Consider the following 24,773-nt stretch of genomic DNA (forward strand, 5'->3'; position numbering starts at 1 on the left):
AATGAGATAATATATGCAAAGCCTACTATGTGATAAAGATGAAAAAAAAAAAAACAAAACCAGTAGTGAGGATTATCATCACTTTGCCATACATGTTTCTGAATATTATGAAGCCCATAGCAAATATGTAACAGTGATCTTGAATATGCATTGTTTGGTCTTTCTCACTGTGTTCTTCGCTTGACTATTGGTGTTGATTTTTTTTTTTAATAATAAGAAAATTTTACCCCTGAAATGCAGTCTTGGATGCATTAGAGTCTGAGGTTCCTCTTTTACAAAATTGGACAATATTACCTTTACCATACCTCCGTGGGATTAAAAGGCTTAAAGCCATACAGTTATAAAGCTATAATATTAAGTATTTGTAAAAATATGCCTGTATTCTTTTCTATTCATTTAGAAAAAGATGAATGCTTAGTGTTCTCAAACTTTCATTTTGCAAAATAGCAAATAATAGAATTATATGTGCTACGTGCTAAGTTGCTTCAATCTTGTCCGACTCTGTGACACTATGAACTGTAGCCTGTCAGACTCCTCTGTCCATTTGATTCTTCAGGCAAGAATACTGGAGTGGGTTGCCATTTCCTTCTCCAAATAGAACTGAGAGAGCTGGAATTCTGTCAGACCATGATTGTGCTCCTTCTTGGTCCCTGAACTCACTGTTAGAAATGAAAAGCTCAAGCATACATTGAGCAATTTTTTCATGTTCTTTGCAAATTAAAAAATCTTAAGAGAAGCCAATATTAAATCTTAAGAGTAGATGGGGGTCTGTGATATATTAAGAAACAAAATACATTCTGAATCTCCCTGTGGTTTTACAGCATGCTTTGATTATTTGACAGATACTATACAATTCGCTATAGAGAAAAGGATAAGGAAAAGAAATGGATTTTTCAGCTCTGTCCAGCCACTGAAACAATTGTGGAAAATCTAAAGCCTGACACAGTCTATGAATTCGGAGTGAAAGACAATGTAGAAGGCGGAATTTGGAGTAAGATTTTTAATCACAAGACTATTGTTGGAAGTAAGTACTGGAAATTTTGAGTGAGCTTTCTGTACTATTTTTTCTAATTATAAATTTTTATTTAAATTAGTTGTGTAATATGAGCTAATTCTCATTTTCTATATTTATGAAAATATAAAAGTAAACAGTTTGAGCATTAATAATTCGGTATCTTCCATAGTGAGTGTTTCTTTGAAAAATGATTAACATTTGACAGTAACAAGTCATTCCAAATTTATTTGGCCATTGGTCTTGTTTTAAATCAATCTCTGAACTGAGCCAAAACACAATACCGTGTGTGAATATTCAGTGAAACAGCTGGGCCAGTGGAAATGAACACGCAAAGACTATGGGGCCTGAGGCTTGTTCATCCTTTGTTTCAAACATCATTAGGATCAGTGTTGGAATGATAGCAAATAAAATAATATGCCCAAGTTACAGCAGTAGTTGTAGTTGTCTTCATAATGACTAATAAGAATTGATTTAGGATAAAGAAGAATGAAATGAATGTCATTTTCTTTTTGTTTTTGTCAGGTAAAAGCAAAGTAAATGGGAAAATCCAAAGTACCTATGACCAAGTCCACTCTGTGGTATGTACCACGTTATTTTCAAGAACAGTCTTTTAAAAATATCTGTGTTATACTTTTATTTAAATAAGGAAGTGGTCCTTTTATGAGGTACTGAAACTGGATTACCTGCCTAGCTATCAAGTACATTTTAGGAATTAGTTTCTTTCTCAGAAAATGGAGGTAGAAGCGTGAGACCAAATTATCTTTAATTTGTTTAAAGCTCTAAAATTCTGATATTCAACATAGTTAACCTAGTATTTCAGTATTCCATTTATTTTGAGGTTATTCTTATTATCTTCTGTCCCATGAGTTGTTTTCCACCATAAGATGTTTCAAGAGTGAATTAGTAGATGCTGTCCTTACCCTGCCATTGTTCAAATCTTTCCTCTATTTTCTAACATTTCCTACTTAAAAGAGCCAGCCCTTTTCAAAATGAAGAAGCAACTGGTTTGGTTTGTAACACGTCCAGCTTCTGTTCAGGGTAGTCAGTGTCTGTATATTTCATGTGCCTGCCATTTTCCAGTCTAGAATCCTGTTCACATTTCTGATTTCTTCCTTAAAGTAGATATGTAGGCACTTAGACCAGGAATTAGTAATTTAGATTTTTAACAATTTTTAAACTTTCTAATATGTCTGGTCAACTTTTTTTTTTTTTTACCAATTTGCAGTCTTGCTGGCAATGGATCAGAGTTGTCTTGATGTAGTTCCCTGATTCTCAACATTATGTATTTCCATCACTAAATTTTTGGCTAGTGTAATAATGTAAAATGGCTTGTAAATTTCTATTTCTGATTGCTGATGAAGCAGCACTTAGTTCATTTATTTATTAGTCATTTGTATTTTCCATTTAACGACCTTTAGTTTCAGTTCTTTGTTTATTGGGCATCTTTTTTTTTTTATTGAATCGTCTAAAGACACTAAAGAACAAAGACTTTGTGATATCATCTAGAAACATTACTGTCACATTTATTATCAATTTTGTTTATGGGAATTTGTGAAATAAGCAAGTCTTAATTTGCTTAATGAAGTTATTTGTCTTTCCATTGTCATAGCTTCAATTGCCTGATATTTTAGTAAGCTCTTCCTTATCCAGAGATGAGATAAATAATTCTCTATTTTTTTTTTTTTTTTAGTTTTAGTGGTTTGATTTTGTAATAATTTAAACTATGTGGGTTTTATCTTGCTATCTTATATGCAGTAAGGTCCTGCTTTGTTGAGGGTATGTACTTTTCCCAAATACTTAACTAATCAGCTTAGTACCAAGTATTGAATTCTGCCATTCAAGGGACCATTGCTAACGTTCCTTCTGTGGTGGCTCAGTGGTAAAATAATCCACCTGCAATGCAGGAGACCTGGTTTCAGTTCCTGGCTTGGGAAGATCCCCTGCAAAAGGGAATGGCAACCCACTCCAGTATTCTTGCCTGGGAAATCCCATGGAAAGAGGAGCCTGGTGGGCTACAGTCCATCGAGTCACAAAGAGTTGGATAAGATTGAGCGACTAACTCACTTCACTTCCAAGTCCCTTTGGCTTTGGCTTTCAAATCCAGTCACAAGGAATAGAGCTGCTCTTCCATTCTCTTCTAGAACAATCCTCACTGTTGTGAATGGTTTCCTAGGAAGCACATCTTATCTTCCACCCTCTTGGCTGTCGTGCTTTAGCTTACGTGAGACTCGATGTTGTTTCTTTCATTCCTTCTTCACAGCAATCATATACCAATAATTTGGGTTTCTTTTGGCAGAATATTTCATTTAGGGTTAGTTACTCAGCAAGATTGGGAAAGATGATTGACATTTTATTCCCAAGAAATTTTATATCTTTTCCACATCATAAATAACCATGACAAGAAGGTCCAGGAAGAAATTTCCTGCATCCATGACACAGAGCCAGATATTTGATCACTTCAAGCTGTGAGGCGGAGTACCCCCAACTCTAGCCAGCTCTAACGAGCTGTGGTTTGAAACACTTGGGTATTTCCGAAGGAAAACCCAAACTAATTAAAAAGATATTTTAAGGATTCTCTGTGAGGCTTTCTTCATTGCTACAGTCTGGATAGCACAAAAAATGTTTCACAAACTTCCCTCTGTGCCTTTGGGTAGCTCTGGAACATGGGAAAGTTGTAAAAGAACCACTTGGGATAGCCTTTGACCATCTCATGTGACCACTTAGAGCTGATTCTGAAAGTTGGTTTGATTCTTTATAGAGGTATATATTTTGGGGCTTTCCAGGTGGCACTCCTGGTGGAGAACCTGCCGGCCAGTGCAGATGTAAGTGAGGAGGGTTCAGTCCCTGGGTCAGGAAGATGCCCTACAGGGGGCATGACAAACCACTCCATATTCTTGCTTAGAGAATCCCATGGACAGAGCAGCCTGGAGGGCTGCAGTCCATAGGGTCGCAGAAAGAAGGCAGTATTTCAAGAGATAAGAAATTAATTCTAGAGTTTTAAGACATGTTGAAAAATGTTTTTATTCATATATGCATGCTTACACCTAAAACTTAAGCACAGCAAAAACTTCTTCACACCTTCTGAAAAGAGATTGGTAATAGAGAAAACAATTTGAACTTGAGGCTATCCATTTTAAGAGATAAATAATATTCAGATTAAAATTTGAATATTAAATGCAGCCCCATCTTAACTTCTGCCCTCCTGGCTGTGCCATGTGGCTTGTAGGCTCTTAGTTCTCCAACCAGAGATTGAACCTGGGGCCATGCACTGAAAGTACCATGCCCTAACTACTGTACCACCAGGGAACTCCCAAATACAGCCCCACCTTAAACATCTTGTTACATTATATACTGTAACTCATGTATCTAAGCATGTGTTCTGCAGGCAACTCTCAGTAGATTTGTGCCAGAGGACACTTAGCAGGGGTCTCTTCTAATTGTTAGTGCTTTTGGTATACTGCTTGTTAAATACTTTCAATATCACCCCTGCCTCCATCTCTAGAAAAATGAGAGAAAAGATGGATGCATAAGCAAAGCCCTGATTCTTCCTATGTAAGTTGTATCACTTGAGATCCATGTACAAAAAACAGATGATAATTGGGCTATTTTCTTCATATTGAGAAGCAAGAATCCTGTTTTTATCAAGGTTAAACCTAATGTCTACTGTCTGTCTTTTTTTTAAATTTTATTGGATTATTATTGATTTATAATTCTGTGCTATTAATAGCTTCAGGTATACAGCAAAGTGATTCAGTTATACATATACACTCATTCATTCTTTTTCAGGTTCTTTTCTCATGTAAGTTACTACAGAATATTGAAAAGAGCTCCCTGTGCTACACAGTACGACCTTGGTTATCTATATTACATACAGTAGTGTGTGTGTATTAATCCCAAGCTCCTGATTTATCCCTCCCCCTTGTGTTTCCTCTTTGGTAACCATAAGATTTTTTTTTCCATATCTGTGAGACTGTTTTGTAAATAAGTTCATTAAGCTTTATTATATAAAAAATATAAAGGAATGATGGCTAACTTTAATATATTATTAAATAAGTTTTTAAAAACTTAGTCATCTGACTAGTTTACTAACCAAACAGTGAATTTCTGAAGTATATAGCATTTATTAACAGGTATTTTAAAATTTAAGTTTAATTACTGAATTAATCCAAATCTCCTGAGAATCAAAATTCCCCTAAAATAGACATCTATTTTCACCCTTCCATTTTTTTCCATCAGAGGTCCACCTGTCTTTTAAAAAGGCCATGTCTATCATTGGCAAAAAGAGAGGTAGTATCAGTTTTTAAAGTGTAACAGTTAGTAGATGAGTAAATAAGGAGAAATATAGTCTGATCTCTCCCCCACACACCCAAAGACTGTGTGCAGCATTCCTAGCAATCACTGACCTAAGCAGAAACTTTAAAACTTCATATCTACACCACCAGTATTACCAAAGGTGGGTATCTGATTCCTCCCTAGCTGACCAGAAATACAGCAATTATCACAAGAAGGATGTTAGATTCACCTTTAGTCAGCTGTTAGACTGAGTCAGTACCTTTCATAACTTTCATCAGGACATTCTAAAAATGAATGAAAACCAGGATGTAACAGGCCCAAATTCTTCTCGTGTGGTTTAGATCTTGAGTCATTGAAATTTGATTTTGAGCAACACTTAGCCACTCCCTGGGGCCTCATGAAAAAGTTAAATCAATAGTGGATATGCTGAAGTCACAAAAACACCAAATGGACAAAGCTGTAAAGAGTAACTCGCAAAGGATAGCATCCTGGTGTTATCATTACTTTTCTTAACTTTAATTTTTTAAAACTAATATCAGGGGAAAGGTAGTGCAATGCAGAGTGAATCTAAAGTACCCCACAGTGTTTGGTTACTGCTGCTGTGGTCATTGCTAGATTTGAGTGGGTTTTCCCTAACCAGGACTGAAAAGGAAGCTGGATGGACCATCAGGGACATTGCCTTTTACCACTTCCGCATCCTCTTCCCATTGAATCTCACCAACTGGATACTCAGCTACAATGTCCCCTGAAAAGTGGTAAAAGTGAATTTCCTTAGGGCTTTCCTGGTGTCTCAAGTGGTAAAGAATCGGCCTGCAATGCAAGAGATCCAGGTTCATTCCTGGGTTGCGAAAAGCCCCTGGGGAAGGGAATGGCAACCCACTCCGGTATTCTTGCCAGGAAAATTCAAGAAGCCTGGCAAGGCCGCAGTCCATAGGGTTGCAAAGAGTTAGACACGACTGAGCACACACACATGAAGTGCAGGAAGCCAGACAAATATCATCTGATATCGCTTATATGTGAAATCTAAAAAAATGATACAAATGAAATGATACACAAAACAGAAATAGACCTACAGACATAGAACACAGATTTATGGTTACCAAAGGGGAGAGGAGAGGGGAGAGAGAAATTAGAGAGAGTTTGCCATTAACATATATGTGCCACTATATGAAATAGATAACCAACAAGAACCTGTAGAGCACAGAGAAATATATTAATAATTCCTATTCCTCTAGCACAGGAAATATAATATATATAGTAATATATAATAATCTATAGAGGAAAAGAACCTGAAAAAATGTGTTTATATATATATTCTTATAATGTGAATCACTTTACTGTACACCTGAAACTAACACAACACTGTAAAATTAACTATATTTCAATTAAAAAACAAACCTTCTTACAGAGAGGGAGTTAGTACTTGCTCATTAGTCTTGGTGCATTTTTGGATTGCTAATCAGGCAAGAGAATAATTATAAGATCTAGAAAGAATTGGATTCTGCAACTAAATGATTTCCTTATTTTCTGGCAGCACAGATATAGTCTTGTCATCATCTTAATAGAAGACTAGCCTGTACTCAGATAAGAACCCAAACAGAAACTGTGTCCCATTATGCCAAGAATGAAATATTTTCTATCTCTTTTTGTCAAAAACTTCTTTGAAATAAATCATCCACAGCAAAGGTAATACATATTGGGATAATGCCACCGACACAGCAACACATAGGTGTTTCTGCTATAATGTGATGTGTCTCTGAACACTTCACACTCTGCAAAACATACACTAAATGGCAAGACTCGTGGGGCAAAAAGAGGACCAGCCATTCAAAAATCTTTGGAACTGTAGCCACAACTCTGTCAAAAAAAATTAGTAGCACCTGGAACAATACTGTGGCTCCCCTGGCAAACATCTCCCATGAGACTGGAGTTTGCCGCAGCAAGGATTTAAATGCTCAGGAATGATAGAGACTATGGATGGCAATCCCTTCACTGAAGCAGGACAGGTGAAGGTAAGGTGGACACATCAAGACAGGGTCCTGGGCCTGGGGAAGAAGGATCCTCTGGGCAAGTGCACTTATTTAATTTTCTTATGATAAACCAAGAGGTTCTCTGCCACTATGACATCAAAGTTGAACTATTTTTTTCTTTCCTACTGATGGCTAGCTATACTTGTGTTCCTGCTGTTCCTCTTCCCTTGCTTGGGCAAAGTTGTGAATAAATTATATTTACATCATTCCTCTTTTGACCAATAGTGTATGAGCCAGGCACTACAGAAGCGTAACAGACTGCTGTTTATAATAGCTTTTCCTAGTTATAAATGTAATTCCCCCCTGTAAAGAACTTGGAAAATATAGAAAGGTACATAAAATAAAATATCAGATTATAAGAAATTACTACCATTTAAAAAATGACTATGATATATTTCCTTTTGGTCTTTTGTCTATACACATATTGTTATACAATTAGGTTATAATATAAATATAAATTTGTATCCTTTACATTTATACTATACATACTTCCCACTTTGTTAAATAAATGTCAGAAATTTTAACCATAATTTATTTAACAAAACCTCTGCTTTGGAATGATGAGATTGTTTCACATTGTGGTAATAAACACTGTTACACAAAATGATGAGTCTATTTTGTACTACTTCCTTAGGCTAGATTGCTAAGTGGGAAATTACTGGATGTCTTAGTTCATCAGGGCTGCTATAACAAAAATACCGCAGACTGGGTGGATGGCTTAAACAATAAATGAGTTCTCACAGTTATGGAGCCTGGGAAGTCAGTGTTAAGGTACTGGCAGATTTAATGTCTGGGGAGAGCTCACTTCTGGCTCACAACTATCTCACATGGCAGAAGGGTGGAGGGAGTTCTCCGGGTTCTCTTTCATAAGAGCACTAATCCCATTCATGGGGTCTCCACCCACGTGAGTTATTTACTTCCAAAGGCCCCACCTCCAAATGCCATCACACTGGGGATTAAGTTTCAACATACAAGTTTGTGGGGCAATGCAAGCATTTGCCTTACAGCACTGGGTCCAAATACAATGCAAGAAATAAAGATGCTTCTTTTGAAAATAATTAGTAAACTTTTATTTTCTGTGCTTTTTAAACATAAGGACTTTAATACAAGAAGAAAAATAGGCAACAGTAAGTGTGGTATTGTGGCCCTTCTTTGTTATGGGTATATTGCTTATCAGAATGGGAGCATGTGAACAAATCTTTGCTCACAACTTTAAACACCTGTGTGGTTAAGTATCTCATTCACTACATCCTGGATTGTCAGCAGGTCTAGTACCGGGAATATCTATACCATGCATCCAGGTTAAACCAAGCTTCAGAAAATCAATGTCATGCTTACTTACCCCTTGACTACTACTATTAAGTCGCTTCAGTCATGTCTGACTCTGTGCGGCCCCACAGATGGCAGCCCACCAGGCTCCACCGTCCTTGGGATTCTCCAGGCAAGAACACTGGAGTGGGTTGCCGTTTCCTTCTCCAATGCATGAAAGTGAAAAGTGAAAGTGAAGTTGCTCAGTCATGTCCGACTCTTAGTGACCCCACGGACTGAAGCCTACCGGGCTCCTCTGTCCATGGGATTTTCCAGGCAAGAGTTCTGGAGTGGATTGCCATTGCCTTCTCCGACTTACCCCTTTAGCTCAGTCTAATTCTGCTCTGTATATTTCCTGCTGTTCTTTCATCCTGTTTCATGCCTCTCTCTTGGCTGTCTTATCCTTGGCTCACTATCCCCAGTGAGGACTCCACTGTAAGGTTAACACTAAACGTGCCCCTAGTTCAAGTGGCTCTCTCCATGACATCCAAACTTACCGTGGGACATCTGAGGGAATTTGGAAGAAGGGAGAAGTCACAGCCCTCTGAGACCTGCCCTTCCAATTTTGAGGTCCTCTGGGCATTAAGACATACACAATTGTTAAACCTGCAGGCTTTGGAAGTAGGCATGTCTGGATCTGAGTCCCAGCTCTGCCTTCCTGGGCAAGGAAAAGCTTAGCATCAGGAGTTCACAGTGGTTGTGTGCTTGAAGCAGCAGTGGGACACCCTGTAACAATTGTAGGGTTGGTTGATTGGTTTTTAAAATTTATTTATTTGTTTAATTGGAAGATAATTACTTTACAATGTGGTGATGCTTTTTGCCATACATCAGCATGAATCGCCCCAGGTATACATGTGTCTCCCCCATCCTGAACCCCCTGCCTCCTCTCTCCCGACCCCGTCCCTCTGGGTTGTCCCAGCGCACTGGCTTTGGATGCCCTGCTTTAGGCATGGAACCTATACTGGTCATCTATTTTACATATGATAATATACATGTTTCAATGCTATTCTGATTGGTTTCAAAAGAATGTGTAGCTTAAAATCTTTTTTTGAGAGGGAATATAAAGACAGAATTTGACGGGTTCACTGGTTCAAATTAAGTGAAAATACACTAGGATTCAATCCAAAGGATTTCACTTCTTTCCATTGCAGTTTCTGAGTAAAATAAACTAATGGAAATTTTGAAGGAACTGCTTCTGTCAAATCTTTGGACATTTATGGGAAAAAACTAATGAATGCAATAAAACAGAGGCAGATATATGTACTAAAGATCTTTCCAGCAACCGTTAAACCAGTGTCATGGAGAGCTTCATAGAAGGCAAGAAAGGACTACTTCCAGTTTTAAAATTATTTTTTAAGTTAACCATAACTCAAAAGCTGTATCTCTTCCTCTTTTCAGCCAGCATATGTCCCAAGAAAGCTAATCCCAGTAACAATCATCAAGCAAGGTAATTTGCATGTCTGCTCTGGATATATGCTTACAACTATTTTAATATGCCTTTTAAACTGAGATAATTAAACATAGCACATATTTTAAAAATATATATTTATGCTTATTTTTTTGAAAAATAATTGCTCTAGTAAATTAGAAGTTAACAGATAATTTTGACTCTACAAATAGGCCAAGTCTTGGCAAGGCATATTGGTTGAACATCTGGAGAAAGAACAACCCTAACAAGTATTAAATTTTAAAAAACCAATTAAATATATGTGGCTTTCTGCAGGATTAAGATCGTTTAGATGTAGGAAGTCATTAATAAGATATGTTGATTAATGAAATGATAACTATGATTTAGAGCTCACTTTAAGGACTGTAAAGAAATCCAGGTCTCAAGAGTTATGTCTTATTTCAGCATCTAGTCATTTTTGTTCTGACTTTCAGTTTTTCAAATTGTTTAAGACTCAATTATTTCCAGAAAGTTTTGTGGTGGAAGAGATTGGGCACCTAAAATACTAATTCATTTTTAAGAAAACACAATGCCTCAAGTGTATTTTCAAAATGGGGTCAGTTAGTATTGGACTTATCCATAGAATCTTTGCTTTGAGGATATACATTTTCTAATTCATTTTATTTACTGAGTATGTCATTGCCTCATTTTGTGCAAGTTATTTAACTTGGGTAGACTGCAGGGAGTGGAGCTGAGAAAGGAAATTTTAAGCTAATTAGAATGGAACACTTTCTCTACTTAAAGGCATCGGTGTTAGGATGTGCCTTCTAGCTCTTTCATTGGTTGTGTAGCCAGCCCAGTGAGTTCCTTTCTATTAATTAAAAAAGGATCAGATTTCTCCACTGCAGATGGCTTTACGTTATTAGCTTCATTCTGCTTCTTGACTGTATTTTTTTTTTTTTTTTTCCATTCACACTATTATCTTTTGGTCTTTCAACAGTGATTCAGAATGTTACACACAGGGCCTCAACTAAATCTCCAGATAAGACCCCCTATGGAGGAACAATACTGGGTGAGTCTGCCTTGAAATCTACATCTACGTTAAGCAAATCAGGCTCTTATTTTGATAACAAGGCTGTTATAGAATTTTGCACTGTGTGCAGGTCTGTTAAATCGATGTTGGTTCATTTCCTTTCATTGTTTAGCATCCTGGCTTGTTTCCATTCCAGGCTAGGATCCAGGAGTGTTAGGGAAACAACTCTAGCCTGTACCTATTGGCTCCCCTCCTACCTGCCTACCTGTTGGTATTGTGAGAGAGTCCTTGTCATATTGAAGAACTCTCTTAAAAGTTATTCTTAGTAACGGTGTTTTTAATCTTAAGGAGCCATTCTACAATTTTTAAGTCTGTGGATTAAGTTACATTATTTTGGTTGTTCAGTTCTGAATATGAAAAAAGATTATGTTTAAAATTTACTGTCATATTTTTTCCCAGGTTTTTAAAGTTTGGGTTGAAATTGACTAAGCAAAATAAGCTCTAAGTGTCATGGTTCCAATTCTCTGAGCTTTGTTTCAGGATGCATTTTCTTTTACTACATCTGTTTTCTCGCAGTCCACCTTGTTATCCCAGGCCTTAATGAAACCACCGTCAAACTTCCCACTTCCATAATGTTCGAGATTTCAGAGGCAATCAAGACACAGTTAGGTAAGTGGCCAAGATTTATATGTGAATATTGCAGTGACAATATTAGCACTGATATTCCTAGGATGTCCAAGGGATCTAGCCAATGAGCTCTTTGGAGATCCCGAAGGGAAAAGTAAGGGACAAGCATGTGCATGTGAATGGGAATAAAAGACTGTACAACTGCTGTGGAAAACAGTATGTCCATTCCTCAAAAAGTTAAAAATAAAATTACCATGAAAGAAAGTAAAAGTGTTAGTCGCTCAGTTTTGTCTGACTCTTTGAGACCCCATGGACAGTAACCCACCAGGCTTCTCTGTCCATAGAATTCTCCAGGCAAGAATAGTGGAGTGAGTAGTCATTCCCTTCTCCAGAGACTCTTTCTGATCCAGGGATCGAACATGAACCTGGGTCTCCCACATTGCAGGCTTTACCATCTGAGCATCAAGGATCAAACTACCTGACCCAGCAATTTCACTTCTGGTTATACAACCAAAAGGATTGGGAGCAGTCTTAAAGAGATATTTGTACATTCATATTCACAGTAGCATTATTCACAATAGCTAAAATGTGGAAACAGCTCAAGCGTCCATCAACAGATGAATGGATAAGCAAAATGTGGTGTGTATATGTATGTATGTGTGTGTGTATATATATATATACACACATATATACACACACATATATACACACACATACACACCATGGATAATTATTCAGTCTTAAAAGGGAAGGAAATTCTGACATTTACTATAGTATAAGTGGACCTTGAGAACATGATGCTAAGTGATAAGAAGTCACAAAAGATAAAAGACTGTTATTTGAGATACCTTATTTGAGATACCTAGAGTAGAGAGATTCATAGAAACAGAGAGTAGAATGGTGGCTTCCAGAGACTGGAGGAGGAGAAGAATGAGGAATTAATGTTTAATGGTGAAGAGATTCAGTGTTACAAGATAAGGAGAGTTCTGGACATGGATGGTGGTGATAGTTGTACAACATTGCAAATGTATTTAATACTGTTGAACTGTATACTTGAAAAATGGTTAGGATTTTTGTTATGTATCTTTCACCATAATGAAAAAATTGGAAAAAGAAGTAGATAGGATGGAGTGTTGGAGGTATTCAAATAAATCACATTCTATAGGGAAATAGTTACTTTATATTTTTGAAGGAAGAGTGAATATTGATCCAATTATCCAAAATATACACATTTATATAGTAAATTATACTTATCACGCTGTACTATCAAGGGACTGCTAGATATTTTCAGTGGAAACTGAGGTAAAGGTCAGGCTTGTTTGAATTACTATTTACTTGAGATCGATCCTGTTTCCTACTTCTAGAAAGAACCTAAGGGTTTCACAGGTGGCACTATTGGTAAAGAACCTGCCTGTCAATGCAGGAGATGTAAAAGATGCAGGTTTGATCCCTGGGTCGGGAAGACCCCCTGGTGAAGGGCATGGCAACTCACTCCAATATATTTGCCTGGAGAATCCCATGGACAGAGGAGCCGCATAGGTGGGCTACAGTCCATAGGGTTGCAAAGAGTTGGACACAACTCATATGACTTAACACACGCACAGATAAAACCTGATATGATTTTAGTGTTTAAAAAACATAAAACAACAATTTTGGGGAAAAAAAAACAGCAAAACTCCTTTAATGGGCACCTAGGAAATAGTTGGAGCGGCCAGTGGGCTAAGCTAGTTGCTGCATTTGAGTATCACATTGGTCTGAATTCTCTCTATAGCAGAGGATCTCAATGCTGATGAAACATGGGAAGCTCTGATGGATTTGTTACACTGCTGGGACTCACCATACTTCGTCAAGGTTGAGATCCTATGCTATAGAGAGAATTCAGACCAATGATTTAGTTGTTTCTGGGGTGACACCTGAGAATTTGCATTTCTGCCTAGTACCCAGGTGACTGGAGAAGGCAATGGCACCCCACTCCAGTACTCTTGCCTGGAAAATCCCATGGACAGAGGAGCCTGGTAGGCTGCAGTCCATGGGTCGCTAAGGGTCGGACATGACTGAGCGACTTCACTTTCACTTTTCACTTTCACGCATAGGAGAAGGAAATGGCAACCCACTCCAGTGTTCTTGCCTGGAGAATCCCAGGGACGGGGGAGCCTAGTGGGCTGCCGTCTATGGGGTCGCACAGAGTTGGACACGACTGAAGCGACTTAGCAGTAGCAGCAGCAACCCAGGTGATACTGATGCTGCTGGTCCGGAAACCACAATTTGAGAACCTCTAAAGTCTCTGGAAAATGTGTCTCTGGTAAATGTCCTGGGCCACTGATAAATATGGAGGAATAAGGCAGGATGTAGTAGAAACTGAATAAGACTTTAAAATGTAGAATATTCTCCTTGAACTAGCTAAGAACTTTAGCACTTGTTACAAGTGAATCTTCACTTATTACAAGTTTGAAACAGGTCCAAGCCCCTGTTTAGCAACGTTTCTTCAGCAAATATTTAGTAAAGATTACTTGATGCCAGAACTACAAGTGGCAGGGGAGGAGACGTGATGGTGATTTACACAGACATGGTATCTACACATGCAGGGACCTCAGACTTAATTTCTCCTCCCTCACTGAGGTTTGACCTATTTACTTATTTGATGTGAGGCAATCAGACTGTAACAGTTTTAAAAGACAGACTATTAAGTTCTCCTTAGCTATAATTTGAGAATTTCCTGGCAGAAAGAGGATCAAAGCCTTGAGTGAGTAGAGAGGATTAATCAGAGGACTATTACTCTTATAATTTTAGAAAATTTTTCAGAATTGATGCATCACCATTTTGCTGCTGCTAAGCCACTTCAGTCGTGTCCAACTCTGTGCGACCCCATAGACGGCAGCCCACCAGGCTCCCCCGTCCCTGGGATTCTCCAGGCAAGAACACTGGAATGGGTTGCCATTTCCTTCTCCAATGCAGGGAAGTGAAAAGTGAAAGTGAAGTCGACTTTTAGCGACCCCATGGACTGCAGCCTACCAGGCTCCTCCATCCATGGGATTTTCCAGCCGAGAGTACTGGAGTGGGGTGCCATCGCCTTCTCCGGCATCACCATTTTATTAAGATGTAAATATATTTGCCAATAGATCTTTGTGATTTTGTGCAGTCCTTACATTTTTAGTGTAAAAATATTCATATCTGTTAGTCTTACGGTGAGTTATTTACAAGAATGTAGACGAGCGATTCTAGGCTTCCTTTCTTTAATTTGTACATCAGACTTGATCACCTCCTCATTAGCTATAAAACCTGAGACTCAACTCCACATCCTCTAAATGCTGTGCTAAAGCCAAGAGGATTCCAAAATAAATTCCCTCAGTGAACCTGTGTTTAGAACCAGAGCTCAGGACTCTTGCACTCACCAGTTCTCTGCCCAGAGCCTATGTATTTAGCCCTGTGCCTGGGAAAGATTTGTTTAGAAGGAAAAGAAAAGGAAGGAGCTGACTGATTTCTTACTGATTCAGCCCCTAATCTGTTCATCAAAATACAAAAATCAGGATTTGTGAAGGAGACTGAAAATGAATAGAATTTTTTCCCAGACTACTGCTGTCATTTTTGAACTGGGAGGTATTTTAGTTCTTAGTTTTGATAATATCTATTTCCTAATTTTTTTGTTTTGTTTTTGCAGATTTCTACCTGCTACCTTAATATCAATTCAGCATTTTGTTTTCTCTAATTTAGAGAATTAAACATTTGATTTTTTGGTTTGCTTTGTTGTTTGCTTTTTTTATTCTGATACAAATCACCAAGGCTTCAGGATTAAGTGTGATTTTAGTGGAGAAAATTCTATGCAAATAGAAAATGCCTTTTAAAGCTTATTTCTAAGGAAACACCTATCTTTAATGCATGGCAAATTTTTGACACATTGAAGAGACTAATAGGCAATATGTTTGAAAATGTCCAATAAATCCATCAAATGTACCATCTTAGACTATGTTCACAAATAACATTTTAGATTTACTGTTTGTTTTTTTTTTTATGAAGAATGAGCATAACATTTCTTTATACCAATGAGGGAGAAATAAACTGTCCTGAAATTATTTATCACTGTCATTCAGAAAAGTCATACTGTGTGAGGGGCAAATCCTAAAAATAATATCCTCATTCCAGCAGATCCCAACACGGGACATCAAGAAATTAATAGCTTTTGTTCTGAGAATACATGATGTGAATAATGAGAGAAATAAAAACTAGTGATATACATACTTCCCCAGGGACATAAAAACGGTTTGTCAAAACCAAGACTTAGGTTGCCAAGAATGAAAGGAACCAAATGTGTTGAAAAAAGATACAGAAAAATCAGAGAGGAAAAGGAATTTCCTGGGTTTGAGGCCATGCTCTCATGGCATTTTTACTCTGCTGTTGCCAAGGCTGGTAGTACATGCATAGTGTGGTGAATACTCATGGCTTGATAGGAGTCATAAAGAGTCTCCATTCAAGTATCTTTCCCTTCAACCAATTTCTCTTATGTCTGAAGTCCCATATTTAGAAATACGATATTCCCAGGTGGTGCAGTGGGTAAAGAATCTACCTGCCAATGCCGTAGATGCAAGAGACATGGGTTCATTGCCTGGGTTGGGAAGATCCCCTGGAGGAGGAAATGGCAGCCCACTCTGGTATTCTTGCCTAGAAAATCCCATGGACAGAGGAGCCTGGTGGGCTACAGTCTATGGGGTGGAAAAGAGTGGGAGATGACCGAGCACATGCACACATGCCTCTGTAAGGAATTAGCGATGTGTAGAGAATACAAATACCTCTTGGGAAGGAAGTTAACCATTTTTCTTCATTAACAGTCTAATTTTAGTTTAATGTAATTGCCCTGTAACAGCATGCATAAAGAGCTAAAACAAAGCAGAGCATTGCCTGAAAATCTAGGATCTGGAAGTTAAAATAAATAATTTTTTTAAATAAATAAATACATAGTCCTAGTTAGCTAAGGAATCACCAAGAGCATGGGATATTACACAAGAAGGAAAGGATTAGCAAAAATCATCCTGAAGGAGAAGATGACACTAAAAAAGAAGAACATTGAAGATAAATCTTATAATCTTACATTAAAGAAAAACCTTCCTTTGTTACATGCTGAAAATAACAAAACTAGAGCTCATCAATGTTTGGACTCAAGAGGGAGGGGATATATGTGTAATTATAGCTGATTTGCATCATTGTACAGCAGAAACACAACATTGTAATTTTCCTTCAATTAAAAAATAAATTTTAAAAATTGTAATCTGAAGGTTTTTTCCTGTGCCAGCAATCACAGTTCTAAACCAAAGTTCTGACTGCAAAAGAAGCAGAAAAGAAATGTTGATGAGATTTAGAAATCTAAAAAAGGATTTATCATAAAATTATGCTGAATCTGTTTAATTTTCTAGTTATTCCAGAAAAAGTCCCTTTTTGTTATGCCCTGCTGCATTAATTGAACAATGGTATTAAACGTTTCTGTTGTATAGACTTGTTGTGCAGCTTCACTGCACAGAAATAGAGAATGCACACTTGACGGATAGCCAAGGCGAAGACACTAGCACTTGTGACGCCTGTTTCTAGCAGTTTAAATCACTCCTGAAAATCATTAACTCTAGGAATCTATTGTATGCTTCCATGATACAGACTGAACATTGATTTGCTTCCATGGTCTTTGTGAAAGGCATGACTTTATAATTGTCTTTAAGATCATCAAAAAATAAGTATTTTGTGCCCATGTGAACTGAAAAGAAGAAAATGATCTTTATGTCAGTGATGTAACTCCGGGAGGAAATTACAAAATTTGCATCCTTAAAGAACTTTGAGAAAACAGATTAGATCAGTAGTTTTCAACAGAGGAAATTTTATCTCCCCCCTCCCCTTCTTCTGGCAACCAACTCCAGACTCCAATATTCTTGCCTGGAGAATCCCACGGTCGGAGAAGCCTGGTAGGCTATAGTCCATGGGGTCGCAAAGAGTCAGACATGACTGAGCGACTTCATTTTCACTTTCCCCTTCTTCCCACTCTGGGATATTTGGCAGTGTCTAGAGACATTTTTCGGAGAAGGCAATGGAAACCCACTCCAGTACTCTTGCCTGGAAAATCCCACGGCGGAGTTTGGTAGGCTGCAGTCCATGGGGTCGAGAAGAGTCAGACATGACTGAGCGGCTTCGCTTTCACTTTTCACTTTCATGCATTGGAGAAGGAAATGGCAACCGACTCCAGTGTTCTTGCCTGGAGAATCCCAGGGACGGCGGAGCCTGGTGGGCTGCCATCTATGGGGTCACACTGAGTCAGACACAACTGAAGCAACTTAGCAGCAGCAGCAGCAGAGACATTTTTGGGCTTCCCGGGTAGCTCAGATGGAGAAGAATCCTCCTGCAGTGCAGGAGACCCTGGTTCGATTTCTGGGTCAGAAAGTTCCCCTGGAGAAGGGATTGGCTACCCACTCCAGTATTCTTGGACTTCCCTGGTAGCACAGATGGTAAAGAATATGCCTGTAATGCAGGAGACCTGGGTTAAATCCCTGGGTTGGGTTGGGAAGATCCCCTGGAGGAGGGCCTGGTACCCGACCTTAGTATTCTTGCCTAGAGAATCCCCACGGACAGAGGAGCCTGGTGGGTTACAGTCCTTGGGGTTGCAGAGAGTCAAGACACTGAGCAGCTAAGCACAGTAGAGGTATTTTGGTTGTCCAGCCGTGGAATCCAGTGCATAAAGCCCAGAAATACTGTTGAATATCCTACATTTCACACGAAAGGCCCCCATAATAAAAAAAAGAAAAGAAAATATACAGTCACAAATGTCAGTAGTGCCAAAGTTGAGAAACCCAAAGAGTTCCTTATAGCCTTAAGACTTAAGGCTTAAGATGGGATTTTATCCCATCTGATTATAATCAGTTCAAGGTGACATGATCAGCGGATCTCAAAGAAAAATGAATTCTTTCATGTTACTAGACTTTCAAAATATTGTAAGTAGGTCATTGATTCAGTGTGCCAAATAGATGAATCGAGTTAATCCTACATGCATTTTTTGAAACGGAGAATGTCTTAATCATTGGGTAGCTCTGGCACAGAAATGTACTTTCGTTGAAGAATAATACCTGAATTTTAGAAGTTTCCTGAATAGTTGTCAGAAGAGGAAAGAAAAGAAAAACAGATTCCATTTTTTTACACTGAATTCCCACACAGACCCAAAGAAAATATCTGTTGATATGTGGCTCAAATAAATAACCTTTTGTAATTTTTTAACCATAAATATCTTCAAACATCTTAGTTTCCTATGTACATTATTTATGTTTTTCTAAAACTGTATTGCCATAACCTATTACATTTTTACCATATATAATAATGGATAATTTCTTTTCCATTAAAAAAAACTTTTTTTTAAAATTAGGAGTAATTGAGTATAAAATTCCAGGGAGCATTTTGCTATACAACCCATGTCTTCAAGAAACTCTGTGAATCAGAATGACTTGAGAGCTAGCCAAGTACTGGGTTGTCATTTTTTTTTCTTCCTTCTAGTGCCAACTTAGATCTTAAAGTATTACCTAGGGTTAATGAGAAGGAATTCTGAAGGCTGTCACTACTAATACTAATCACTGGTAGAAATGCACAGTAATTGTATTGACTGCCTGGTGGGAAGGGATACTAGCAGAATAGTCTTGAAATAGTCTGTTGGTTGATTGTTTTGAGGGAATTATATTTGGACACTGTTATGAGGAAGTGAGGTAAATTGTTTGTTCTCTGATTTTTTAGCTAAGAATGAAACCTTGGCATTGCCTGCTGAATCTAAAACACCAGAGGTAGAAAAAATTCCAGCACTGCCCATAACAGGTAATGAGATCCCTATGTTTATTAACTTTGAGAAAATACATAATATATTTTTTCAAATATTAAGTGATTGATAAGCCTGTATTTTTTTTTCAGTGAAGAGCCAGTAGGAAGTTTATTTTGATCATAAGCATACAACAATAGGAGACTCTGGGTCTTTAATGTTTGGGAAAACAACAGATGCAAAATGAACAATTGAATTATATAACTGATCTATAACAGTAGAACTGCATTATTCACTCCAGGTGAAAATTGTTACCTCAACGTTCTGAAATATTTTTATACTAAGATGTAATACCATGATTTTGGTGCTTTCCATTTATAAGAAGACATGAGAGCATTTTTCAGTTCTTTACTTTCACAAGTGATTGGTTTAAAAAAATACCATTATCCATACTTTGATCTATGAAAGTACCCTGGAATAATTTAGTAAATGGCTGTTGAAGATTAATGACCTTCATGAAGAAAATACATAACAGTTCATTTTAAAAATCCTTTGAAGAATAAATTCAGTGTGCATTTTCCCCAGTTTATCAACCATTACTAACAAACATTCAGCAATTTTCTGTGAACAAACTGCCCAAGTCCAGTCCATCAGGAAAACATTATTCTCTGAACTACAGAGTCTTTGCCAGAGCAGTACCACCTCATTCAGGACTCTGTGAAACAAATACCTAGCAAGGATTCCCCTAAATCTTCATTTAGCAAAGTAACTCCAATCTAAAGTGAGTTTTTCATCCATAAAACTGCTATAAATTGAAAAATTAGTGATATATACCTTGTACTAAACTCTGACTCATAACTTGTACAGAGAAGATAAAGATTGGTGGGGAAATAAAATGACCTGATTTCAATAAACCTATTCAAGTAGACATATTTCTGACAGAGTAAGAAGTATTTGGTCCTGACTGAAGGTGAGAGAAGGACCTTCCATCCCCTCCCTACCTTCATAGAAATTGGAGGAAAGGTATAATCTGATGCTGGAGTAATCCATTTGAATGAAATTCCTAGGTAGTTTTCTGACTTCAGTCTAATTGGTAAATACAAAAAAAAAAAAAAAAAAAGGATAGGCATGACCCAGTGGAGATTCTGTCGACTTTTCCCAATCATACTTCTTCTCTTGGCATAGTATATGATGAGGGCGTCTATAGATTTCTTAGTTCTCTGCCAAAACTTCCTCGGGACTTTCCACTTCAGAAATGCTTAGACAAACTTCGTAATTTATTATTCACTGTTATTGTGTTTATTTCATATCCTTACCCTACAAAATTCTGGAATTGTGTAGCTCACAATTCATGCCAGATTTCAGTGATCCTGGTTCTTATTTCTTAAAAACTATTTACCTGAGGGTCATCTTTACCTTTGATCTAGCACTTGAAATAACTGTGACTTAGCACTTGAATCCTTATAATTTCAACCCACTTCTAAGCTTTGCATGTTCACTGCAGTTTGGAAAAGAGAATTCCTATAATGTAATAGTTCTAAATAAATCTTTTTGCCCAGGGTCATTCTTTTAGCTGCCCATTTATTAACTCATTTAATAAATATTTATCATGTGCTTGCTTATTATTCTCCAGAGTTTGTGCTAAGTTCTGGAGATAAAGAGAAAAAAAGACACAAGAAATTATGAATAATCTGTTAAGTGATTCCATGAGGGTCAATTCCATGTGCCTTTTGAAATACCTGGAGAGTGGACAAACCCAGAAGGGAATAGTTGGAAGGAGGTGTCAGTTCAGACACTGGGCCAAGCCAGGGAGCCCTTACCATAATTAACTTGAAAAGAATTGGTCTGTATACATGTCAGTTCTAATTCTAAAGGGCAACAGCAGTACCCTATGGTCCTGAGTTGTTTCATTTTATCTTAATTTGTAAAGTCATCTTTTTTCCCTTCCAGTGACTCCTGAATCAGTTCCAAGAACCACTAAGCCCACTGTGTCTAGTGCATTAGACATTTCAGAAACAACACTGGGTAATTCTCAGAAGTTTTTCTTTTTTTCTTTAAAAACAAAAACCACCCCAACCCTCATAGAAAAATAACCTCAGTGTCTTAGCTTCCCATCCTCCCCACTTTCTTTCCTCCCTTACAGGGAGTAGTTCATCTTCCTGTTTCTTGGATCAGTTCCCTTAAAGAGTTAACAACATGCCTTGATCCTGGTGACTAATATTTTAGGCAGCTCTGGATGTTAGATGCTAACTGCACACCCTTTTTACCAGCCTCTTGGGAGGCATAGAAAACCAGAATGCCAGCCCTCTAATCCACAAAGCTTGGAGGGGTGAGAGTCGTGACTGTGTCTGTGCTTCCCATTTTAGTTGGCTTTTCCTAGGCTTATGTATAGTAAACTTAAGGAGACTACTCAAAAGTGTAATGCTTTTTACTAAGAATTTCATGTCATGTAAGTTAGCTGTTTATTGGCTTGAGAGAATCTAAGTTGCTTTATTCTCTTCTCCTTAAAAATCATTTTAAAAAGGAGCAGCATGTATATATATTGTTCTGTCCTTGTGATGTTGATCTTCCATATCACACCATGGTCATTCGAAGGTAGACCTTCAAATTAATACAGCTGTGTAAAAACTTTCCAGGGGAAGCCAGCTATTTCCATGGAAGGTTTCAGCTTCCCATGTACTCTCCATTATGAGCATGCCTCACACGATACAGTTAAGTCACAGTGTCAAATCCTGATTCAGGGTGTTTCTAACTGAATTCTTCTTTATTGCAGTTCTCAGGGGAAGGACCCCCGGAACATCACAAACTATTTTAATACCTAGATTTGAATTGCCACTGAGCACTCTAGGTAAAAATTAGTAAACACTACAGCTTATTATTTCCTTGGAAATTTTATGCATGCCTGAAAGAAACCCTTAGGCTAACTCATTCAAATTTATCTCCTCACAGAAAAGAAGGGACACATGGCTTATAGAACAATAAATGCCTGAATGCCAGGCCCTTAGATGCTATAAATTCTTTATTTTATAATTTAGGATACTAACTAGTCATCCTGTATATAAATCCTTTGGTTGTTTTCCTTGGGAGTAGTCATATTTTGATATTATATTTGACTCTTTTAATTCAAAATCATTGTCACTGAATAAATTATTTTCTTTCTTTTTTTTATATTTTTTTAAAATTTTATTTTATTTTTAAACTTTACATAAATTATTTTCTTTATTTTTCCAAAATAGCTTTTTACTCAACTGTTTCTCTTGAAAGAGAAGATATATTTATGATATTTCTATAGATTGCTTCTTAGAATTTGAATGTGATATCAAGGAAGTTGTTGGGGAAACTTAAGCATAAAAAAGACATGTAATTATTGCAATTTTGTTTTTAAAAGCTATTGGAGGAACATTGTCTAGTTCAGATATGCTTGATTTGAATTTAAACAAAATATATCTGAGAGCACATATATATATTGCTGAAAAAATTAGAACACTAGTTTAATAAAGGTGAGAAGAAGAACCCAAACTCCTTAAATTTAGTTTGATTATAAAAAATAGAAAAAAGAAGCTGTCTTAAATCATCCATCATTGAAACACAGGCGTAAAAATGTGTACTACTAACAGTCCCTTACTTTTCCTGAGTAATTTTCATTTTTGTGTTTGTTTTTGTTTCTGCAAGCTTGAGATTTTAAAAACCTTTCTCTTACTTGCACTTCAAGTCATAACATCTCTTGTGTATTTTGTTGCAGCTCCGAAAAGGCTTCCAGAATTTCCTCAGGCAAAAACACCTTTCCCTTTTGAGAAACCTGGGGGCGCCTTGGGTAATAACCGTGCCTTGAATCTGCTGTTCCGTTGTGGGTGGTGACTGCTTAATTCTGTAGGACACGTTTACGGGATCCTAGCTGTGCAAACCTCAATGAGCTGATGATTTCAGTCTGACTCAGCCAAACAGCTGGTTGACTTTTTTTTCTCTGATTGAGTTTTCTACAAATTCAGTAACAATTATTAGTCTGTCCATTCCAGAGAGCCAATTTTGTTAGTTTTCTGTCCTCAGAAACGTTAAGAGTATGACACCAAACTCTGGTCTCCATCTAGTCCCTGTTCAAATGCTCTCTGAATGCGTGTAGTGTATTGATTGCTTCTTGGTATATAATGATGTTTAGTTGGATCAATGTGTGTTTTTTTATTTCAGGCTACTGGTAGCCATTTAACAACACGGGCAATCTATTTCTGTCTCTCTATCCTCTCAAAAAAAAAAAATTCTCAGTGAATTCCATTTCTTTTTTTGCTGTAGCTTCAAGTGAAAAGCCAGGGATTGTGCCTACAAGTAAAATATCTGAAGATTCCAAAATTCTACTGCCTCAAACTGGTAATTACTTTCTTTTTTTTTTTTTAATAGATTGGAGCAACAGTATTGAATAACTTCTCTTATTTTTATTTCTATAGGTTCTTTAATTGATTATCCATATATTTGTAGTAAATGGTAAAGCTATAATCTATTCTTGGTGCTTAGATTAATTTCATTTTTCTCAATACAAAAGCAAAATGTTTTTGCATTTGTTCTAAAGATCTGTGTTTTAATGTCTGGATATACAGTTAGAAGTCTGGCTAGAAGATGAACTGCAAGTTGGCTCATTGAATTTCTAGAGATCTCTTTTGTGACATGAGAACAGTAACAAAAATAAGCTCTATGGTAGTCTTATTTAACAATATGAATTTACTATTTCCCTTGCAGGTAGGTATTTGCCTCTTTTCAATAAAATATTCAATGAACATTTGAGAGTTTACTACATGCAAGATATTATTACTGAGTCCTAAAATCTGTAAACATATTGTAATTTAGAGGAGAGACCACAGGTCTTAACACTAATTCCGGACCTTGGTTCCAGTTCTGGTTTTACTACCAACCACATATTTTAGCTATTTTTCTCTACTTTTCTGGATCTTAGTTCGCTCTTTTGTAAACTGTAGCAATTGGCTTTTTTCTCCTGAGAATTCTTGTGTTCTAACACTAAAATTGATTGAGGGAAATAGCTTTTCTTTTCAAAAAACATATTTTTTTCCTCAAAAATTTTTACCTTTATATCTTTTCTTTGAAGTCTAGCAGTCAACCAAAGAAATTATTTAGCATGTGAGAATTGTAAGAAGACCTCATAAACCACTTTGTGTGATTACTTCCATGATTTTTGTTTCATTTATTTTTAACTTTGTGAACCTTCTGGTTGTGATTCTTTTAGCACCTATAACTAGCATGTAATGTAGTTAGACATTCATGTAATGACATTAAACACACCACCAATCTGTGATATTCTTCAGAAA

The 24,773-nt window shown here is 37.1% G+C and overlaps 1 protein-coding gene across 50 annotated transcripts in view; it reads left to right on the plus strand.

Annotated features, from left to right (window-relative positions):
- ABI3BP (ABI family member 3 binding protein) overlaps positions 1-24,773 on the plus strand; it is a 300,988-nt gene that overhangs the window by 126,472 nt on the left and 149,743 nt on the right. For 43 of the 50 annotated variants that reach the window (XM_086409787.1, XM_086409340.1, XM_086409524.1 and 40 more), the window contains exons 5-14: positions 843-1,024; positions 1,538-1,593; positions 10,045-10,093; positions 11,034-11,105; positions 11,643-11,735; positions 19,443-19,520; positions 21,412-21,486; positions 22,235-22,309; positions 23,204-23,275; positions 23,749-23,823. In XM_086409787.1, coding sequence (XP_086265913.1) covers positions 843-1,024; positions 1,538-1,593; positions 10,045-10,093; positions 11,034-11,105; positions 11,643-11,735; positions 19,443-19,520; positions 21,412-21,486; positions 22,235-22,309; positions 23,204-23,275; positions 23,749-23,823 — 827 coding nt within the window. The remainder of the gene's footprint in view (positions 1-842; positions 1,025-1,537; positions 1,594-10,044; positions 10,094-11,033; positions 11,106-11,642; positions 11,736-19,442; positions 19,521-21,411; positions 21,487-22,234; positions 22,310-23,203; positions 23,276-23,748; positions 23,824-24,773) is intronic. The other 7 variants (XM_086409494.1, XM_086409739.1, XM_086409658.1 and 4 more) reach the window with 2 other exon arrangements.

The sequence above is a fragment of the Bos grunniens genome, chromosome 1 (genome assembly GCF_055505025.1).
Source record: "Bos grunniens cultivar Pamir isolate PY7600 chromosome 1, Bosgru_T2T1.0, whole genome shotgun sequence".
Classification (NCBI taxonomy): Eukaryota; Metazoa; Chordata; class Mammalia; order Artiodactyla; family Bovidae; genus Bos; species Bos grunniens.